Source organism: Panthera uncia, assembly GCF_023721935.1.
Source record: "Panthera uncia isolate 11264 chromosome A1 unlocalized genomic scaffold, Puncia_PCG_1.0 HiC_scaffold_17, whole genome shotgun sequence".
NCBI classification, from domain to species: Eukaryota; Metazoa; Chordata; class Mammalia; order Carnivora; family Felidae; genus Panthera; species Panthera uncia.
In genome coordinates this window covers 126,161,210-126,181,808 of record NW_026057577.1, presented here as the reverse complement: position 1 = coordinate 126,181,808, position 20,599 = coordinate 126,161,210, and the positions used below count along the sequence as shown (strand labels likewise).

Genomic DNA, 20,599 nt, shown 5'->3' with positions numbered 1-20,599 from the left:
GTAGAAAGCACACTGGCACTGGAGTCTACCTTATGCTTAAACAAATACTCCCCCATTTATTTTCTAGTTGTGTGACCTCATGTAAGTTTCTTAACCTCCAAGTCTCAATTTCTTCATCTATAAAATGGAATTAATAAAGCCTACCATTCAGATTGTTGTGAAAATTAAACCAAGTATTGGGAATGCAAACTGGTGCAGCCACTCTGGAAAACAGTGTGGAGGTTCCTCAAAAAATTAAAAATAGATCTACCCTATGACCCAACAATAGCACTGCTAGGAATTTACCCAAGGGATACAGGAGTGCTGATGCATAGGGGCAGTTGTACCCCAATGTTTATAGCAGCACTTTCAACAATAGCCAAATTATGGAAAGAGCCAAAATGTCCATCAACTGATGAATGGATAAAGAAATTGTGGTTTATTTACACAATGGAATACTACGTGGCAATGAGAAAGAATGAAATATGGCCTTTTGTAGCAACGTGGATGGAACTGGAGAGTGTTATGCTACGTGAAATAAGTCATACAGAGAAAGACAGATATCATATGTTTTCACTTTTATGTGGATCCTGAGAAACTTAACAGAAGACCATGAGGGAGGGGAAGGAAAAAAAAAAGAGAGGGAGGGAGCAAACCATAAGAGACTCTTAAAAAGTGAGAACAAACTGAGGGTTGATGGGAGTGGGAGGGAGGGGAGGGTGGGTGATGGGCATTGAGGAGGGCACCTTTTGGGATGAGCACTGGGTGTTGTATAGAAAACAATTTGACAATAAATTTCATATTAAAAAAAAAAGAAAATTAAACGAAGTATGGTAGGTAAAATGCTTAGCCCATAGACACACTCAAAATATGCTGGGTTCCTTTTTTTCTCTTCTTTCTACCATGCATGGGTATGGTTGGGAGTTTTTTGTTTGTTTTGTTTTGTTTTGTTTTGTTAGCTGTTGAGGTATTTGCATATTGGCGAATAAGATTATTATACTTCACCAAAGAACAGTCACTTTGTTTTCATGTGCTGAAGTAGGACAAAGACCCAGTAGAGCCTGGGCCCTCACAAAACAGAGGACATACAGACAGGCACGAGCACACTTCCTTTTATTTGTGTAAACAATGATCTGGGCATTCAACTGAGAAGTGGAACTCTAAAATAAACTGTGTGTGGGAAGGACCTGACCAATACCCCCAGTTCAATTGCAGAGGCCTAGGAGAGAGGCATGTGAGGCTCTGCCCTAAATGGCTTTCATCAGAGTGGTCCATGTACATTTCCCCAACATGAATCTCAACTCCCCAGTATGTCCACTGGGAGACTGGGTTGTAAGAAAACACTGAATTATCACGTTTGAAACCACCAATTGTTGTGGCCTGTTGACCTGTTGTTGTTGTTGACCTGTTCAGCCTTCTCCACACAGCATTAGGCCACTGAACGGAGGCCAGTCATTGCCACGACGCACGCGTGGTCTTCCCTGACTTCTAGTCTCACATGGTAGCACAGGGATTCACATTTTCCTGGTTGTGTGGATGATGTGTCTGGAGGCCATACCTGGCTCCAGGGCTCCACCTGCCACTCCTCACAGGGCTCCATGTGACAGCTCATGCTCAGCGGGGGAGGAATGCCGGCCAGGAACTGGCAGTGAAACGGCCTCAGGCTCCGGTGGTCCCGGCTGTCCACACATTGAATCTCCCGGATCTGGAAGCCCCCGCTGCAGTTTCTGGAGCACTGCATAGAGAGGGAGAGAAAAGGGGATACTTGAGTCCCTGGTGTCAGGCTTTAGATCCTCCAAATCCCAGGGGGTTTCTCAGAGAGCCGTGAAGTTCCAGGGTTCCAGCCATGAAGAAGGATTAAGTCTAGCTCAAGTGTACTGTTTCCCTCACAGGCCCTCTAGAAGGAATCACTCAAACAGCTCCCAAAGATGGGGCTCCCCATGTCCGAAAACACAGGCATGGCAATGTGAGAACCAGGTGGCGAGTCCAGTTCTGTCACTCACTTATTGTGAGATGTTGGGCAAGTCACAGAAAAATTCCGAGCCTCAGGTGTCATATCGATAAACTGGGACAATAACTGTCATCTCACAGCACTGTCGTGAAGGTCACAGACACTGGGGTTAGGTGCCTGCTGGTGCAGTGTGTGCCCCAGTAGGCAGCCATTCCCTCTGGTGTGCATTCATCTGGGGTGAAGGGGAACTCTCGGCCAACCCACACCCATCCGCCCTCAGAATCCTGCTAAAAACCTGTTTTCTCCACGACTCTGAAAGCAAGATGGGTTATGCTTTGTCAGATGAAGGGCCGACATGAGGGAAGTAACTGGAATAACTACTCAGTGGTTTGATTCCCAGAAGTGAGCAAACCCTGGGTTTGTCCCTACCACCCTCCTTCCTCCTGTAGCTAACATCACCTGCCTTCGTCACTGAGAGTTTGCTCAGCACAGGCCCCCTGAAAGCCATTACAAGGCTCTCCTCACTGCCCCCCTCCCCCATGCCCACACCTTGTGTAGCAGCCCCGGCATCCTGCTCAGTCTCAGGTCACTGCGGGCTGCTGACTCCTTAAAATCATGATCAACACTGATGCGCCAGCATCCCCCAAACCAGGGTTTGCACAGCCGATTCTGAAGTAGACCTACTCTCTGACCTCTCGGATTTTGGGAGCTATTCCATCCTCCACCTAGATTTTACTTGATCATAACTTGAACTTCCAGGACTTGGTCTCCAATCTCTTTAGAATGCTAGTGCCAGCCGAATCCCTTCCATTCATCTTGCCCCCATCTCCTAGTCTCTCCTGATCCTGTCCTTGCCTGGCCTGTCTTGTCACCCTCCACTGTCAGGTAGGGACTGGAGGTAGGAAGGAGGGGAACAGACCCCTGTGCTCCTCAGCCTTTTGCCTCCAACCTCTCTGTGGGTTAACAGTACATCCCCGTGGTCTTTATGTCCTGAATGTTCCTCCCTCTACTCTTTACATTACGCCCTACTGCTCTTCTTTTAGCCCTCAGCTTAGATGTCATCTCCTCAGAGAGGCCCTCCTGGAATGCCTTTATCCGAAGGAGGCTCTCTTTCTTGTAATTTCTCTCAGCTCCTTGTCCATTTCTATCACAGGAACTTGAAATGTGGAACAATTTTTATTCATTCTGTGTGTCCTTTCTCTTACACTCTCACTGCCATGAAATCGGACCCCTATCTGCCCTGGTTCCCATTGTGCCCCAAGCATCTAGCATGGTGCCAGGCACAGAGGGTCCGTACAGATTTGTTGAGTGCATATATGAATTCCGAGGGGGTTTCCAAGTGGGCTAAGGAGACCCTGGTCACTGCAGCAATGAAGAGCACCTTTAATCTCCCCATCCTCCCATCTAGTATCTCATTAGCTTGGCTAAACTTGGCTGAGAAAGTGCACCAGCAAGAAAGTGTGTGCATGCTGTAAGGTATCTGGCCCCTCTCTACACAGTGAAAAATGGTGCTCTTTCTGGCCATGGTGGAATAGTGATAACTACAGGGTTTGGGATCGTGAAAGAAAATTCCTCAAACTTTCAGTAGAGGTACACCCCAAAGACAGTTCCCCCTTCTTCCGCCACCTGCAGATTGTGCTAAGTCACCTGACTTCAAACCTTGGGCTGTAACATAGAAAGATGCTGGCCCGTGTGACAAGGGACAGACTGAGGCTCTAATGCCACCATAAATTGAGTGTTCAACTTCTTAGAGATAAACAATGCTTGCCAGACAGCACCCCTCCCCAAAGAAAAACAAGCCAATAACCTTACTTTCCTGCCATGTAGTGAGTACACAAAGGAAAAAATAACTGTCAATTTGAAATCAGCCACAGAGCAAATGAGGGAGCCTGCTAATAATTTCCACACAAAGAGGTCATTTGTCTGACAAAACAGATTTCTGGGAAATAGCACATGGTGAAGTAACAGGATTCTTTATTAGGACAAGGGAGTTTTATAAGACATTAATTATAAAATTGGATTTTATTTTCCTATTTTTCATTCGTTGCTGCAATCTATTATTCCTAATTTAATTTTCAAGCTAGCATTACCCCTTTTGTTAGAGTATTCACATTCAATGGGAAATAAACTTTATTAATATGCTGAAGTAAATAATAAGGGAAGACACTCACTAAATCTCTGACTTTTCGGTTCCATTTTCAAAACAGCCTCTGATTCAGTTAGCAAGAAAGAAGTGGCAGGATATTAAATCACTCCACTTCTAATGCTGTTTTGCCTTGTATGCTGAATGCCAATTATTATATTAATTTTTTTACAGCCTTAGAGGAGGGTAATTTGTATTAATGTTTCCTCACCTGGAACCTGTGGACTAGACTGAGGACCGGAGTCAGACTAATGAGAACAGAAAGCCTGGCCAACACCTTATTGTGACCAAACAGGCCTGACTGTTTTCTAGTTATGGCATCAATTTAACTAGTGTGATCTACAGACCAGATAGAATGAAAAATACCCTCAGCTTATAGGAGCCATTGGCAGAGATATGAAATGAAAGCACAATTCTGTGATTCTCCCTTGTGGTGTTTTTGATTTGTGGAGTCATCCTGATATCCTTTCCATGTTGGACTCATACAGAGTGCTCAGTCGAGTATAGAGGAATTAGTGAGCATAGCATTGGGAGGGCAGTAGGTTGCACTCAGGTGTGACCCCGAGAGCAAATTGCCACCTGAGTTCACATGGATTAATCACTTCTCTTCTCTCAGCCTCTGTTTCTCCATCAGTATGGAAAGGAAAATAAACTAGATGATTAAACTATCCCAACATTCTAGAGGGGTATACGTGTACGGGATCGCTGCATTTGTATTCTGTTTTGATTTCAGAACACTTTCTTGCTTTCCAAGTTGAACCAAATACTAAATTTGGATACAACTTTTTCTTCTGTTCCTTTACTTATGCTGAACAGATTCACAAGACCCTTAAGATTAAATAATTCATTCCAAAAATTCTAAGTTGAACAGCATGAAAATTCATCCTTCTATCTCTTTCCCCCCTCTCACCCCAACTTTTCTTCCTCCCAGTTATTGGGCACACCTATGTTTCAGTCTCTGTATTTCTAGCAGGTGGGAAGAGTTACATAAATGAGTAGAAGGAATAATGATTATATTTATATATAAAGATTACCTCATAAGTTGTTCATGATCTAGTGAGGGCACAATGGAGGATATGGTCAGTTTCACTTAAAGAGGTCAGGAAAGGACTAAATAAAGGAGCCAAGTTTTGAGCTGAAGCATATAGGATATGTAGATGCTCGCTCAGCCAGCAAAATAGGGTGGGGGGCATTCAAGGTGGAAAGAATGGCATGTATGGAGGCACAGTGCTATGAAACAACGAAGCTTGTTTGGGAAAAGTGCATTAATCAGAATGCTAGGGTAAAGAGTGGGATTGGACAGAGAGATGGGCAGGGGCCATCATGGAGAGTCTTGTGGTCTGGACATCAATCCTCAACTAGAGTGATCTTGGGTTCATGTTTCCTGTGGTCCTAAATGCTTCTATTTCTTTGCCATTCCTTTATTTTCTTTTTAGGGGACACTTAATCTAAAATATTCCGGGATGTCAAGAGAAGGTGACAGTTCAGACATATAACATATTATACCAAGAATAAATAAATGCAGTGATTTTCAGTATATGATGACCTTCCTGCTACTCAACTTTTGCTTTCTGGGGACACAAAATCCCTTAAAACACGCAATTCCATGTTTTCACGTTTGCATATCGGACTTTAATATATGTTACTGGGAATATTTTATATATCAAAGTTGGGGATGGTCTGTATTTAGCAAAAAAAGGAGCTCTTCCCCTATTAAATTCATTTCTAAAAATTCAGATGTAAAAAAAAATGTAGAACTGTCATTGACAATCTATAAAATCTAATAAACACAAAGGCAAGAAGTAGAATAAGACAAAAAGACTAGCAATATACATGAAACACAAGACCATAAAGAAAGGCTGACACTTTCTCTTATTTTCCAGCAAGTCAACTACCGCTAAAATAAAATTGCAACGCTCCCTAGGTGGCAAGACAGAACATTCCAAGAAAAAATGTAAAACTGTTTCTGATTCATTTCAGAAATAATATATGTTAGACTTAACCATGAAAAGGGAAGTGCTTGTTCTCAGAAAGCAAATAAAAGGGATGTAAAATCACCAGTTTACAAAACTTCAGAAGGTGCAACCATCAAGATGTTCCATCGGGCGGTGAATGGAGCTGTGGATGATGCATCGCTCTAGATGTCAAATGCAACTGAAGGTTTTTCAAGCCCCTTTTGTCACTTCTGCATTTCTTGCATCACACACTTTTTTTCCTCATACAAATTTTAATGCTCTGAAATTGGCATGTTTCTTACAACTGACGTACATATTTATTGTGTAGTGTTCTCTTTCTTTATGAAAAGCTGTCATAAAATTGATGCATCCCCCAGTGGATGTTTCTTAAAACTGGGAGCATTTGGTAACAACTGTGTGATCAAATGTCAGTGATTTAAGCACTCTGAGCTTTTGTTGCCTCAGTGGGAATTATAAAGAAGGTCCTGTGCTGGATGAAAATGGAACTTATTATCTAATGCTTTTGTGTAATGTCAGGCACATAGTAGTATTTGGCGAGTGTTAGTGCCCAAGGTAGGTCAAGTTCTTCAAAGTTCATGGACACCAAGCACCTTGTCTGCTTAGTACTAAGGAGTGGACACCTGCTCGAGCCAGTCATTCTGTTGACAGAACTTTCTCCACTGTCACCTGTCCACAGGCCTTGCACCCCAAGTCCAGGAAGCCAGAGGTTAGTAAGCACCTAAGAACCAGTCCTAACTTTTATCTTGAGCTCAGAGTCTGCCCAGGGTTTCATCTAAACAGTCTTTTAAGGGGGCACCTGGGTGGCTCAGTCGGTTGAGGGTCCGACTTTGGCTCAGGTCATGATCTTGCAGTTCATGGCTTCGAGGCCCGCATCAGGCTCTGTGCTGACAGCTCAGAGCCTGGAGCCTGCTTTGGATTCTGTGTCTCCCTCTCTCTCTGCCCCTCCCCCAGCTCACACTCTGTCCCTCTCTCTCTCTCAAAAATAAAAATAAACATTAAAAAGAATAAAAAAAATAAAATAAACCAGTCTTTTACCATTTACAAAGCTGTTTCACTCACATTCTCTTTTTTTTTTATCCTTGCAACAACTCTATGAGGTAAGTAGAGGCAATATCATCCATGTTATTTCTCAGAGGTGAGAGAAAGAACGTTCCGAGGGTGAATGGCCAGTGTCATCAGTGTCATATGCTCATCACGCCAGAGCAGGGTTGCCAATCCAGATGTGTCTGATCCACTGCCCAGCCCTGCTTCTAGGATTCAGTTCTACAGAACTGTCTTCCCAAGGATGCCTCTGGGACAGACCTGAGGACCACAAGCTTGAATTTGCTTCAGGCAGATCACTACATGAAGCGGAAGCACACCATTCTGAAAGGCTACTTCTAGACGTGGTAGAGGGAGAATCTGAATGTATAGTCTTATTCTACTGTCAAACACATGGGGACATGTCCACTGCAGTGGTTTCAGGCTGCTTCAAGGAGCCACACGGTGCAGTAAAACAACCACAAGTCAGACAGCCATCACAAAGGTAGGGGATTGTTGGTGAGTAACCCCAAGGCATCAGGTGTGATACTTGTAGGCTCAGAGCAGGCTGCAGCAGACCTGAAGCCCTTTGAGATTTGAAATGTCTCTGGATTGGAGGTGGGGATTGGGGGGATAATGCAGAATTTCAAGATAAAATTAGAATTCTTTCCTCTGAGAAAGGATCTGTGAAAAGGCAAACCATCAATATAGCAGAATCTAAACGCTCTGGATATTTAAAGGCAAAACAAAGGGCCTACTTTCCTACTCCAGGTTTTATTTATTTTTTTATTATTAATCTAGTTATTTAAATTCAAGTTAGTTAATATACAGTGTAGTACTGGTTTCAGGAGTAGAACCCAGTGATTTATCACTTCCATAGAATACCCAGTGCTCATCCCAAGTGCCCTCCTTAATGCCCATCACCCATTTAGCCCATCCCCCCACCTACTTCCCCTCCAGCAACCCTCAGTTTGTTCTCTGTATTTAAGAGTCTCTTATGTTTTGCCTCACCCTGTTTTTCTTATTTTTCCTTCCCTTCCCCTATGTTCATCGGTTGTGTTTCTTAAATTCCACACGAGTGAAATGTATGATATTTGTCTTTCTCTGCCTGACTTATTTCACTTAGCATAATACACTCTAGGTCCATCTACACTGTTACAAATGGCAGATTTTATTCTTTTGATGGACGAATAGTATTCCAGTGTGTGTGTGTGTGTGTGTGTGTGTGTGTGTGTGCGCGCGCGCGCGCGCCACATCTTCTTTATCCATTCATCAGTTGATGAACATTTGGGCTTATTCCATAATTTGGCTATTGTTGATAGTGCTGCTGTAAACATTGGGGTGCATGTACCACTTAGAACAAGGTTTTTTATATCCTTTGGATAAATACCTAACAGTGCAATTGCTGGGTTGTAGGGTAGTTCTATTTTTAATTTTTTGAGGAACCTTTATACTGTTTTCCAGAGTGGCTGCATCAGTTTGCATTCCCACCAGCAGTTGTAAGAGGTTCCTCTTTCTCTGCATCCTTGCCAACATCTGTTTTTGCCTGAGTTGTTAATGTTAGCCATTCTGACAGGTGTGAGGTGGTACCTCATTGTGGTTTTGATTTGTATTTCCCTGATGATGAGTGATGTTGAGCATCTTTTCATGTGTCTGTTAGCCACCTGGATGTCTTCTTTGGAGAAGTGTCTATTCATGTCTTCTGTCATATTTCTTTACTTGATTGTTTGGTTTTTGGGTGTTGAATTTGATAAGTTCTTTAAAGATTTTAGATACTAAGCCTTTATCAGATATGTCATTTGCAAATATCTTCTCCCATCCCATCTGTTGCCTGTTAGTTTTGCTGATTGTTTCCTTTGCTGTGCAGGAGATTTTTCTCTTGATGAGGTCCCACTAGTTCATTTTTGTTTTATTTTCCTTGCCTCTGGAGACATGTCTAGTAAGAAGTTGCTGCAGCCAAGGTCTAAGAAGTTGTTGCCTGTTTTCTCTTGTAGGATTTTGATGGTTTCCTGTCTCACATTTAGGTCTTTCATCCATTTTGAATTTATTTTTGTGTATGGTGTAAGAAAGTGGTCCAGTTTCATTCTTCTGCATGTCGCTGTCCAGTTTTCTGAGCACCATTTGCTAGAGAGAATGTCTTTCTTCCATTGGATAGTCTTTCTTGTTTTGTTGAAAATTGGTAGGCCATACATTGGTGGGTCCATCTCTGGATTCTCTTTTCTGCTCCTTTGATCTATGTGTCTGTTTTTGTGCCAGTACCAGATTGTCTTGATGATTACAGCTTTGTAATACAGATTAAAGTCTGGATTTGTGATGCGTCCAGATCTGTTTCTCTTTTTCAACATTGCTTTGGCTATTTGGGGTCTTTACTGGTTCCATGCAAATTTTAGGATTGTTTGTTTTAGCTCTGTGAAGAATGTGGTGTTATTTTGATAAGGATTGCATTGAATGTGTAGATTGCTTTGGGTAGTATTGACATTTTAACAGTATTTGTTCTTCCAATTCATAAGCATGGAATGTTTTTCCATTTCTTTGTGTCGTCTTCAAATTCTTTCATAAGCTTTCTATAGTTTTCAGCATACAGATCTTTTACCTCTTTGGTTAGTTTTATTCCTAGGTATCTTATGGTTCTGGTGCAATTGTAAATGGGATAGATTCCTGGATTTCTCTTTCTGTTGCTTCATTACTGGTGTATAGAAATGCAAGCAATTTATGTACATTGATTTTATATCCTATGACTTTGCTGAATTCATGTATCAGTTCTAGCTGTTTTTTGGTCGAGTCTTTTGGGTTTTCCATGTAAAGTATCATGTCACCTGTGAAGAGTGAAAGTTTGACTTCTTTGTCAATTTGGATGTTTTTTATTTCTTTTTGTTGTCTAAATGCTGAGGCTAGGACTTCCAATACTATGTTGGACAACAGTGGTGAGAGTGGACATCCACGTTGTGTTCCTGACCTTGGGGGGAAAGCTCTCAGTTTTTCCTTACTGAGGATGATATTAGATGTGGGCCTTTCCTTATATGGTTTTTATGATGTTGAGGTATGTTCTGTGTATCCCTACTATTTTCTTGAGGGTTTTTATCAAGAAAGCACACTGTATTTTTGTCAAATGCTTTTTCTGCATTTACTGAAAGGATCATATGATTCTTATCTTTTCTTTTTTTAATGTGGTGTATCACATTGATTGATTTGTGAATATTGAACAAGACCTGAAGCCCAGGAATAAATTCCACTTGATTATGGCGAACAATTCTTTTAATGCACTGTTGAATTTGATTTGCTAGCATCTTGATGAGAATTTTTGCATCCAGTTTCATCAGGGATGTTGGCCTGTGATTCTCCTTTTTAGTGGGGTCTTTGTCTGGTTTTAGACTGCTGACTCCATAGAATGAGATTGGGAGCTTTCCTATCATTTCAATTTTTTTTGGAACAGTTTTAGAAGAATAGGTATTAACTCTTCTTTAAATGTCTAGGGGCACCTGGGTGGCTCAGTCGGTTGGGCGTCCGACTTCGGCTCAGGTCATGATCTCGCAGTCCGTGAGTTAGAGCCCCGCGTCGGGCTCTGTGCTGACAGCTCAGAGCCTGGAGCCTGTTTCAGATTCTGTGTCTCCCTCTCTCTCTGACCTTCCCCCATTCATGCTCTGTCTCTCTCTGTCTCAAAAATTAATAAATGTTAAAAAAATTTTTTTTTAAAAATAAATGTCTGGTAGAATTCCCATGGGAAGCCATCTGGCCCAGGACTTTTATTTGCTGGGAGATTTTTGATAACTGACTCAATATCTTTGCTGTTTATGGGTCTGCTCAAAATTTCTATTTCTTTCTGTTTGAGTTTTGGTAGTGTGTGAGTGTCTAGGAATTTGTCCATTTCTTCCAGGTTGTCCAGTTTGTTGGCATATAATTTTTCATAGTATTCTCTAATAATTGTTTGTATTTCTGTGGTGTTGGTTGTGATCTTTCCTCTTTCATTTGTGATTTTATCTGTTTGGGTCCTCTCTCTTTTCTTTTTGTTAAGTCTAGCTAGGGGTTTATCAATTTTGTTTATTCTTTCAAAAAGCAGCTTTTAATTTCATTGATTTCTTCTGCTGTTTTTGTGTGTTTGTTTGTTTCCATATTCTTTTTTTCTGCTCTACTCTTTATTATTTCTCTTCTTCTGCTGGCTTTGGGCTTTATTTGCTTCTCCTTATATCACTACTTTAGGTGTAAGATTAGGTTGTGTATTTGGGACCTTTCTTACCTCTTGAGATGGACCTGCATTGCAATGCATTTTCCTCTTAGGACTGCTTTTGCTGAATCCCAAAGGGATACTGTCATGTTTTCATTTTCATTTGCTTTCATGTATTTTTCAATTTCTTCTTTAATTTCCTGGTTAATCCATTCATTCTTTTTTTTTTTTTTTAAGTTTACTTATTTTGAGAGAGTTGGCATGAGCAGGGGAGTGGCAGAGAGAGAGGGAGAGGGAGAGAGAGAGAGAGAGAGGGAGAGAGAGAGAGAGAGAGAGAGAGAGAGAGAGAGAATCCCAAGCAAGCTCTGTGCTGACAGCGGGTCTTAAACTCATGAAATTGCAAGATCATGACCTGAGCTGAAATCAAGAGTTGGGCGCTTAACTGACTGAGCCACCCAGGTACCCCAATCCATTCATTCTTTAGTAGGGTGTTCTTTAACCTCCATGTATTTTAGGACTTTCCAAATTTTTTCTTGTGATTGATTTCAAGTTACACAGTGAAATTCATACCCAAACTTCTGGGTAGTTTTTTCTTTTCCCTTCTGTGTCTCAGCTGTCAAGGGAAACTGGCTCCCCAGAGTGAAGATGGGGCCTAAAGAGCATCATAGTGGGGTGGTGTGCTTGGCAAACAGAAGGTACACACACGGCTTACACCTCTGCACCTCCTCCTGCCAATCAGCTATCAACCCCACAACTGTGCAGTGTCATATAGCCTGGGTCTATCCCCCAGGGGCTGGCTCAGCCCCAGGCTAGGTTAGGCCTGGTTAGTGCCCAAAAGCACCAAGGCTAACAAATCCAAAAACCTGATACAGTGTCTCACAAGGGACCATGCAGACAACACAGCAAAATGAGTAACCATAGCCAGATTAGCAGAGGACAGCAAAACCACCTTGCAAAAAGATAGTACGGGAAGTACACTTTGAGAGACCAATGTTTTCCTTGTGTCTAGCCTTCTTGTCATTTGGGTCTGGAAGATTGAAAAGCGCATTTGCTTTGTGAGCAACTGCTGCGTCATGACTTAATTATACATGTGATGATGTATCATTGTAATTACAATGGTAAATTTAAGTAACTCAGAAATAATGTTGCATGCTGGACAAGCAATTAATTACACAAATTTAACTTTTTATGCCAGTTTATCTGGGGAGAGCAAAGACAGGCAGCTAAAAACATGTGGTTTAATAAAAACTCTGTACTGGTTCTAAGACTATTGTGTAACTTCGAGTAGGCCTATGGGGATGTCTTTGGTTACTCATCCATTTTAGCAAAGAGGGCAGAGGGAGGTAGCAAGAGAGGAAGGGAGGAGAGACACTTACTTCAGCAAATGCTTAGATAAGGCTGTCCCCCTCCAGAACACCACAGAGCCAGATCAATTACCTTGCTCCAGTTCCCCACTTTCCAGCTGGCGCAGGGACGAAGGTGGCATCTCTTGGCAGGGTCAGGCCTCTGAAGGGCAGCACAGTCGGAATCCCTCTGGGTGCTGCATTCCACGCTTCTCCAGTAGGCCCCCAGCCCACAGGTGGTGGAGCACTGTGTGGGGAGGGGGACAGAGAAGACAGAGGGCCACTTTCTCAGATGTATCTCACAACACTCTGAAGTCCAGTTATCCACCTTGGATGCTCACCTAAATTCACAGAGCTTTTTAAAAAATATCATCGCTGGGGTCCCGCCCTAGACAAATTAATCTGAATTTCCCTGGGTAGGGTCTAAGCATTGGAGTAAAAAGAAATGTCCCAGGTGATTCTAATAAATAGCCAGTGATGAGAATCCCGGATTAGCAGGTGGATTAGCAAGTGGATTAGCAAACCAACGCAAGTGGAAATTTGCTTCTCTTTAAAAATTATCCTGGCATGAATGTCTGGGGGCTGTAGGCAAACTGCCCGCCACATTTCATACCAATGCTGCCGTTCATAGGGGATGTCAGATCCATACATCTGCCTGTTATAACACCGCAATGACATTATCTCACTTCCTCTCCCAGACAAACCTGTGGTTACACTGGTATTGTGACAGTGTAGAAAAAAACCCATGAGGCTTGGAGAGCTGGCTTGACAAAGAAGTAAAGCCTGGGGCTTTCTGCCATACACTGTCTGCTAGAGCAGTTCCTCTCAAACTTTAGTGTCCACAGGCATCACCTGGGACCTTGCTAAATGCAGATTCTGAGTCACTAGGTCTGGGGTGGAGCCGGAGGATGAGAGATCATGTGAAATAGAACGGGGTCACCAGCTGAGGCCACCTCAGATTCTGCATGTCTGCCCAGCTCCCAGGTGATGCCAATGCTGTGGGTCCTCAGACCATGCTTGGGGGTTAGAAAGATGTTACAACTTTGTGCTTTTCACCACTTGCCCTATACGGGTACATACAGCCCATTCCTCATGTGATGTTTTAATCTATTCGTAATTCTTAAATACCTCAGGTATAGCAAGGGATCGCCTTGAAAACTACAGAAGCTTTCTTCTCCATAAGTTCTTTTATTCCATGTGCTTATTAATTCTTTCATACAGTTGGTTTTTCTTGCATCCCTTCTCCCCTACCCACCTTCAGAAGGAGGAGCTCTCCAGACACATGTAAAACACAGCTCTGGGCTAATTAAAAAAAAACAACAAAAAACAAAGGATGGAGGTTCCATCTATGACATTTTTGAAGGCTTCTTTTGATGAGTTACAAATAAAAACCAGCCTTACATTTTTCTCTCGCTGCAATTTCATCTTCCACATAATTTTGTGTGTCACTTTTTGCAAGTTCTTGTGTTATACACATATATAACAACAGAGATTCTAGATGGATAACTTTACTATAGCATCATAGAAAGGAAGAGTAGAAATTAGCCTAGGTCATCATTTTTCCAGCTGGCCCATTTATGGAGGTAATCTCTCCTCCTGCTTAAAGTTCTTTAGGATGTGGTTCGTACCTAAGTTCCTAGCCCTTTCTCCTCTGTACTACATTATGTATATGTGTAATAGAGGTAATAACAGCCGAAGTACACTGACCACTGTCACAGGCTGATTGCACTAGTGGCCCACATTGGATACACCATGCTGTCTGCAATGGGAATTTGCAGATCTTTTGTCAAGCGGTGGGATACACTTGCCCAGCTCTTGAATCAAGACTGTTCTTGTGAGTTTCTTTGGCCAATAAAATGAAGTGGATGATGTGCCACTTCTCAAGAGGACTCGCTAGTTTCAATTCTCTTTCTTGACCCCCTCTCTCTGCCATGAGAATAAAACAGGGCCAGATGCCGGAGGATGAGAGATCATGTGAAATAGAATGGGGTCACCCAGCTGAGGCCACCCCCGACCAGCCGGCCTGTAGCTACCCCCACAGCCGATGCACGGCAAGACAAGCTGAGGTCAGCTAAGCTCAGCCCCAATCAACAGAATCTCTCAGCTGACCCACAGACTCGACGAAACCCTGAGGTTTTGTGGTGGTTTGTCATATAGCATTATTATAGCAATAGGCAATTGCTACAACTACATAACAGGTATCTTTCCTACACTTTCTTTAACCTTCTGAGATTCAGGGTACAATTACAATTCTGCAACTGGCTAATTGTGTGGTCTTTTGCAACTTCCTAACTCCCTAGACTGTAAAACTGGTGATAACATTAGGACCACAGAAATTTGTGCACATGGTCAGGACTCTACAAATGTTACCTATTGAATACAACACAGCTGCAAGGTCAGCATATGAGTCTCACTTTCCAGATATCTGGGGCCCAGAGATAGAGGCAACATTCAAGGGCACATAGTGTGTTGTTAATTTCATATTATGACATAGAGAAAATATATTCGCCCCAATCCAGGAAAGGACCTAGTCAACTAAACTCCCAGGATAATGATAACCCGGTAAATCTCAAATGATGTCTATGATTCTTTGTACTGTATTTATGTGGCAACTAAATTCATGTTGTCTCTGGGGCTCTGAATTTAGTCCTAATAGATTCAGATCCCATGAGCAGACATTTAATTCTTTTTGAACACTTTTTTTCTTTTTATTCTTTTTTAAAAAAGTTTATTTATTTTGAGAGAGAGAGAGAGACAGAGACAGAGAATGCATAGAAGGGGCAGAGGGAGAGGGAAGAGAGGGAGAGAGAAAGAGAGAGAATCCCAAGCAGGATCTGAACTATCTGTGCAGAACCCCATGTGGGGTTCGATCTCATAAACTGTGAGATCATGACCTGAGTCGAAATCAAGAGTTAAATGCTTAACTGACTGAGTCACCCAGGCATCCCAATTTTTTTTCTTGTTTTGACAGTTTCTATTGAGGCAGCAGACAACAGCGCAAAGGTAATGCTGACAGGGGCAAATGCATGGGACACAGTACAAGAGACATGGAATGCCACCAGTTGTCATTAGTACGAGTTCCAAACTTGGAGTGGGCGATGAGACAAGAAAAAACCCTGGGGAGGTTGAAGGACAACTTCACTTTGTCCTGGAAACCTTCATCCTCATTACAGTTAGTGACCCTGTGGCAACCGAGGTACCAGGTCAAGGAGGAGGTTTCCGGATATTCAGAACTGGAACTAACCAGGAGGGCTGGATCAGCATCACGTGACAACTGCTGTGAATGGCTGTGGAAAATCAGACTGTCGCTTCCATTTACACAACTGCACAGCTTACACTTAGCTGAGTGACCCAGGGGATCTGACTGGATGATGGGGCAATTCAATGAGAGGTTTTTCTGACAAAATAGGAGCCATACCCTCGTACACTGCATAGCACCTAGGTTTTCTGTTTTGCAAACAGATATCAGAGCAAACACTTACTGGGTGCTTCCTATGTGCCCCAGACTCTTCTGAGTACCTTACACATTGTTAGTCCTTTCATCCCCTCACAATCTCTGATTCAGGCATTGACACTGTCCTCATCATACATGAAAAAACTGATGCAGGGTGAGGACATATATAGTTAGCGGGTGAGCCAAGATTCCAACCCAGAAAGTCTGGTTTCAAGTTTTATGTGCATTTATAGTGTTAACCCCATTTTTATATCAATTCCTTAATTTTTGAAATCACAATTAGAGGAACACGTTGTATACAATGGGAAGTGTGAAGAGCCCTTCCACACAGGACAGAAAAGCGGGAGGAAACGGTGAGAACAATTTTCAGTCAAACAATAAGGAACTTTAGAAATTACTTCCAATCTTAATGATCAGGAAAGACTTTATGGCAGCTCATAGCTTGGTCCTGAAGAACAGGGGAGATTCTAAAAGGCAAAGGAGGAGGGGAAGGAAATTCCAGGCAGAGGGAACAGTGTAAAAAAAGGCATTAGACTGAGAGGAGCAGGAGGCTTAGGGAAAACTGAGCAGTTTAGATCTGCTGAAGCTTAAGATGATGAAACAGAGTGAAGCCAGTGTGGTTTGAAAGCTTGGTTATGTAATGTTGTAAAGGCTGTTGGAAGTCAGAGTGGATTTATCTGATCTGATATGTAATGAAGAGACATTAAAGATTTGTGAGCGGGAGTTTGGAATGATTAGTAAATTCCTTCAGAAGACTAAGTTGGCAGTCTTAACGTCTCTTGTGATTCGTGGAATGCGTTACGGGGGGGGGGGTGGTTGCTGGAGGCACACACACCAGATAGGAGGCAAGAACAGTAACTGAGGGTCCTCCTTTTTTCACTGTTGGGGCACTAACTGGCATTTTGCAGTGGACATTTCTTCTTTATAAGAGACTTCCCTGAATGTCGCAGGGCTTTTATCATCTTTGGCTCTCAATGTTGAATGCTGGTAGTAGCCCCTCCACCATCACTGTAGCAAACACAAGCATCCCCATCTTTTCCCAGTGCTTCCCACCATTAGATTGGAAACCACTGGCTCTAAACAGGAAATAAACAGGAGATGATAGAAATGATAAGGTGACACTGACTTGTAAAACCGTTAAGGTTTTTATAGGGGGCTTGGGGAAGATTGGTATCAATGGGGTTTCTAAGCTGCAGTCATTGAGAGGCCGTCCTAAAGAAGCTTCAGAAATGGACAGAATAAAAAAAATCAGAGGATAGTGGGAAAACCAAAGTTTTCATTGTGAGTCCTGATCCTCTCTGACAATTCTCTGTATTAAACATTTTGTCTCAAAAGATGTGTAAAGAGAGCAGGCGCCAAACCCTATCACAAAGGGAATTTCTGCCAAATGTTGAACTCTGTTCTCCTAATATCCTTTGCAGCCCTGACAAACTGCCATCTGGACCAATTCCTTTTCTCCAGTCAAACCGCCTAGAATTAATAGCTCTCAATAGCTTCACCATGGTTGCCAATTCTTGGCAATCTATGATGTATTCAATAAGGCAGTTTATTTCTGTCAAAGTCAACTGATGACATTTGAGATAAATCAAGTGTGTCTTGATTTACTATAATCAAAATGTACCAATTGACTTCTGGCCTCCACAGTCACCAGAGCCAGTATGTACTTTTATGTTGATTTAGTTTACAGGTAATTCACAGTTAATGCCCATTTTACAAACTGGATAGAGTGGAGTTAGAAGGTGCATCATCCAGCTGACAGTTGTGTCCCTCGACAAGTCACATGACTGCTACAAATTTTATTTCTCTATTTGCAAATTGGCATAATGAGACCTCACCTACTCCTCGGGACTGTCAAAAGGAGAAAATAAGAGGCTACATGTGAAAGTGGTTTGGAAACCAACATGCTTTATAAATTATATGCACTGTTGTTATATTAGCTACAAATACTTCATTTCTCTTTAGCTAGGAGAGGAGTCATGAATTGTCATAAAAATGCTGACTGATGTAAGCATGTGACCATTTTGCCACAAAGTTCTCTTTTGAGTTGTCAAATTATTTTAACAAGTTCATATACTGTGCATTCAAAATTCAAATGGGTGAAAATGATTTTGATGCTTCAAAGGATATTAATTAGTTCTAGAAATGGAAAAACAAATATCTAGCCAAATTTCTGAAGCTTGAAAACAGAGGCCAACATTCTGTCGTCGTGTTTATTTTCTTCTTCCTCCACTTTCTAATTCTTTTAATGAGTCAAAATGATTTTTTCATGCAAGCATGCAAACAGAACAAGAAGAAAAGAAAATCATCGATAACACTGAACTAGAGAATGCTTTTAAGGAATTTTATCTTCAATTTCCACTCCAATTAGGATTACCTGACAGATTTTAACTAGAATCCCAAGATCAGCTGTCTCTAACGAAATGCAAACTCTGGCCTCTTCAGCCGCCCCTCCGCACCAGCTGCTGAGGTTTGTAGCTAGAGGGCGTGTTACAGGTGATCTACACCTGTAGACAAAGGTGTCTACTGTTTGTAGACAAAGAGCGGAGTCCAAAACATGGACTGAGTTCTCCGCCATCACACAGCTGAATCGCCCAGCCCTCCTGACTATACGCTTTATCTCACTACATTTGTCCTCCCTCCCTGGAGATTTTCTTCCCCTCAATTTAGGAGGTAGGGAGGACAGGAGGGAGGTGAGCACCTGGACCTGTTTCACGTTTCCTCCACATCGGGCTACATTTTACTCAAGTCCATTTGAAATCTACACAAGAATGCAACACCCCTACTACTTCCATGGAGACACAGGCATGGGGTAAGAAATGGAACTCCTACCTCACTCCAGTTTCCAACAACCCAGTATGCGGGGCTGCCGCTCGTGGACACCTGCTTGTAATTGGAAGCATTTAGCAAAAACCCCTCAGCTATCAGACTTTTTGCATCTTCCTCAGTCAGGACTGGTCCGGAACTCTGCGTCAGATTCATGTTGCTTGGGAGTTCTGGGGGGTCATGGTTTGTGGAACGTTCTGAGGGTCCTGGCTGGTGGTCTCCTCCCAGAGGGAATGGAGTGTTTGCTGGCTTTTCAGTGAACATCCCCTCAGCTCCAGGTGCACCATTTTTGAGAGTAGCAGGCCTTTGGCTGGGTAGCAGTCCTTCCATCACCATGCTGAAGGGTGGCCACATGGACGGCCCCCTGAAATAAGGTGTTGGTGGGGGTCCAAGGGGCATTTCTGTGCTTTGCACCACTGAAGCATCATTTCCAGGTACTCTGATTTTGGTCCACGTTATGGAGTTGTTTTCATTTTTGTCCTTAGCTTGTTCACTGTCTTCCCCTGAGCCACTGTGAATCTCCATTTCTGGCTCTTTGGTCAAGGTATCATAAAATGGAGTCACCTGCCAAGTCACAGGGCTGCTGGAAGATGGCAAATCAGAACCACTCATTGTCGTGGTTAAAAAGTCTCCCTCTGAGGTAGGACCAGTGTCTGAATTGGGAACATTCTCTTCATTTGGCTGGACACTCAAAGGCCAGGAAGTGATGATGGGCTGGGAAGTACTTCCAGTGGAAATGACATAATTGGAGCCCAGTTCAGTTTGGTTTGAACTGTTTTGCCACCATTTCCCATCCAGGTCTCCTTCTTTGGGATCTGGGGTAGGACCGGGGCTGCTGATGGCCAGGGCACTTGTACTCACAGACTGGGGCACTGTGGGTGTGCTCAGTGTTCTGGGACTGGACGTGGTTGGAGGGATGGGCTTTAAGGGGTCCTGCCCAGATGTCGGTGGCTTTCTCCCACTGGAAATTGTGCCTTTGTTGGGTTTCAGAACTCTTCGGCTAGATGGACATTGCTGGAGGCCACAAAGAGCCCGGCTATTGGGTTTCCTTGTTGCGTCACAAGGTTCATCATGGTTCTTGGCGCACGTGACACTGCGAATCCGCACTCCACCACCACAGGAAACAGAACACTGGAGAGAGAGACAGCTGTTACTTTAGTGGGATAGACACACTGGTTCTCATACTCAGGTCTGCAACAAGTGAGAATGGGCCCAATGGAAACTGCACTGTGCAGCTTAAACTTGTTTTCTTCTATCTTTACATTTGATTTCTGTGCTCCTCTAGTTTTCCATGGAAATATGTATCTCCTGGAGACCAGATGGGGCTCAGGACCAATCATTACCTTCGCAAACTGAAAATACAAACCATGACCTAGTAAAATGGAAGTCTCCCTGGGCTTTGAACATGGGGCACTGAATTCACAAACAGTGCAATGATTTATACAAGTCACCTATTCTTTTTAAGAGATACTAATATAATCTTTCCTAGGGTTGCAGTGCTGTTTAATGTAAAATGTTTACATATTTTCTGGAATCTATTAAGTTACTTATAATGAACCTTCCCCTTAATGTTTAGAAAATGCCAGGTATAACTAACATTACCTCACCCGGGCACCACAGGCTCCATTTCCACTTGCCTATGCCAGGTAGAATCAGATTAAAAGCTAGACAACTATCATACTCACACATGTACACAGATCCAGGACGTATTCTGAAATTTAAAGGTGGGTAGTTAATCAAAGGTAGAG

General features: G+C 42.7%; 1 protein-coding gene across 1 annotated transcript in view; it reads right to left on the bottom strand.

The window, feature by feature from the left end:
- ADAMTS12 (ADAM metallopeptidase with thrombospondin type 1 motif 12) overlaps nt 1-20,599 on the bottom strand; it is a 329,397-nt gene that overhangs the window by 21,570 nt on the left and 287,228 nt on the right. The window contains exons 19-21 of the mRNA XM_049648220.1: nt 18,858-19,982; nt 12,669-12,821; nt 1,538-1,714 (exon numbers count right to left, since the gene is read on the bottom strand). Coding sequence (XP_049504177.1) covers nt 1,538-1,714; nt 12,669-12,821; nt 18,858-19,982 — 1,455 coding nt within the window. The remainder of the gene's footprint in view (nt 1-1,537; nt 1,715-12,668; nt 12,822-18,857; nt 19,983-20,599) is intronic.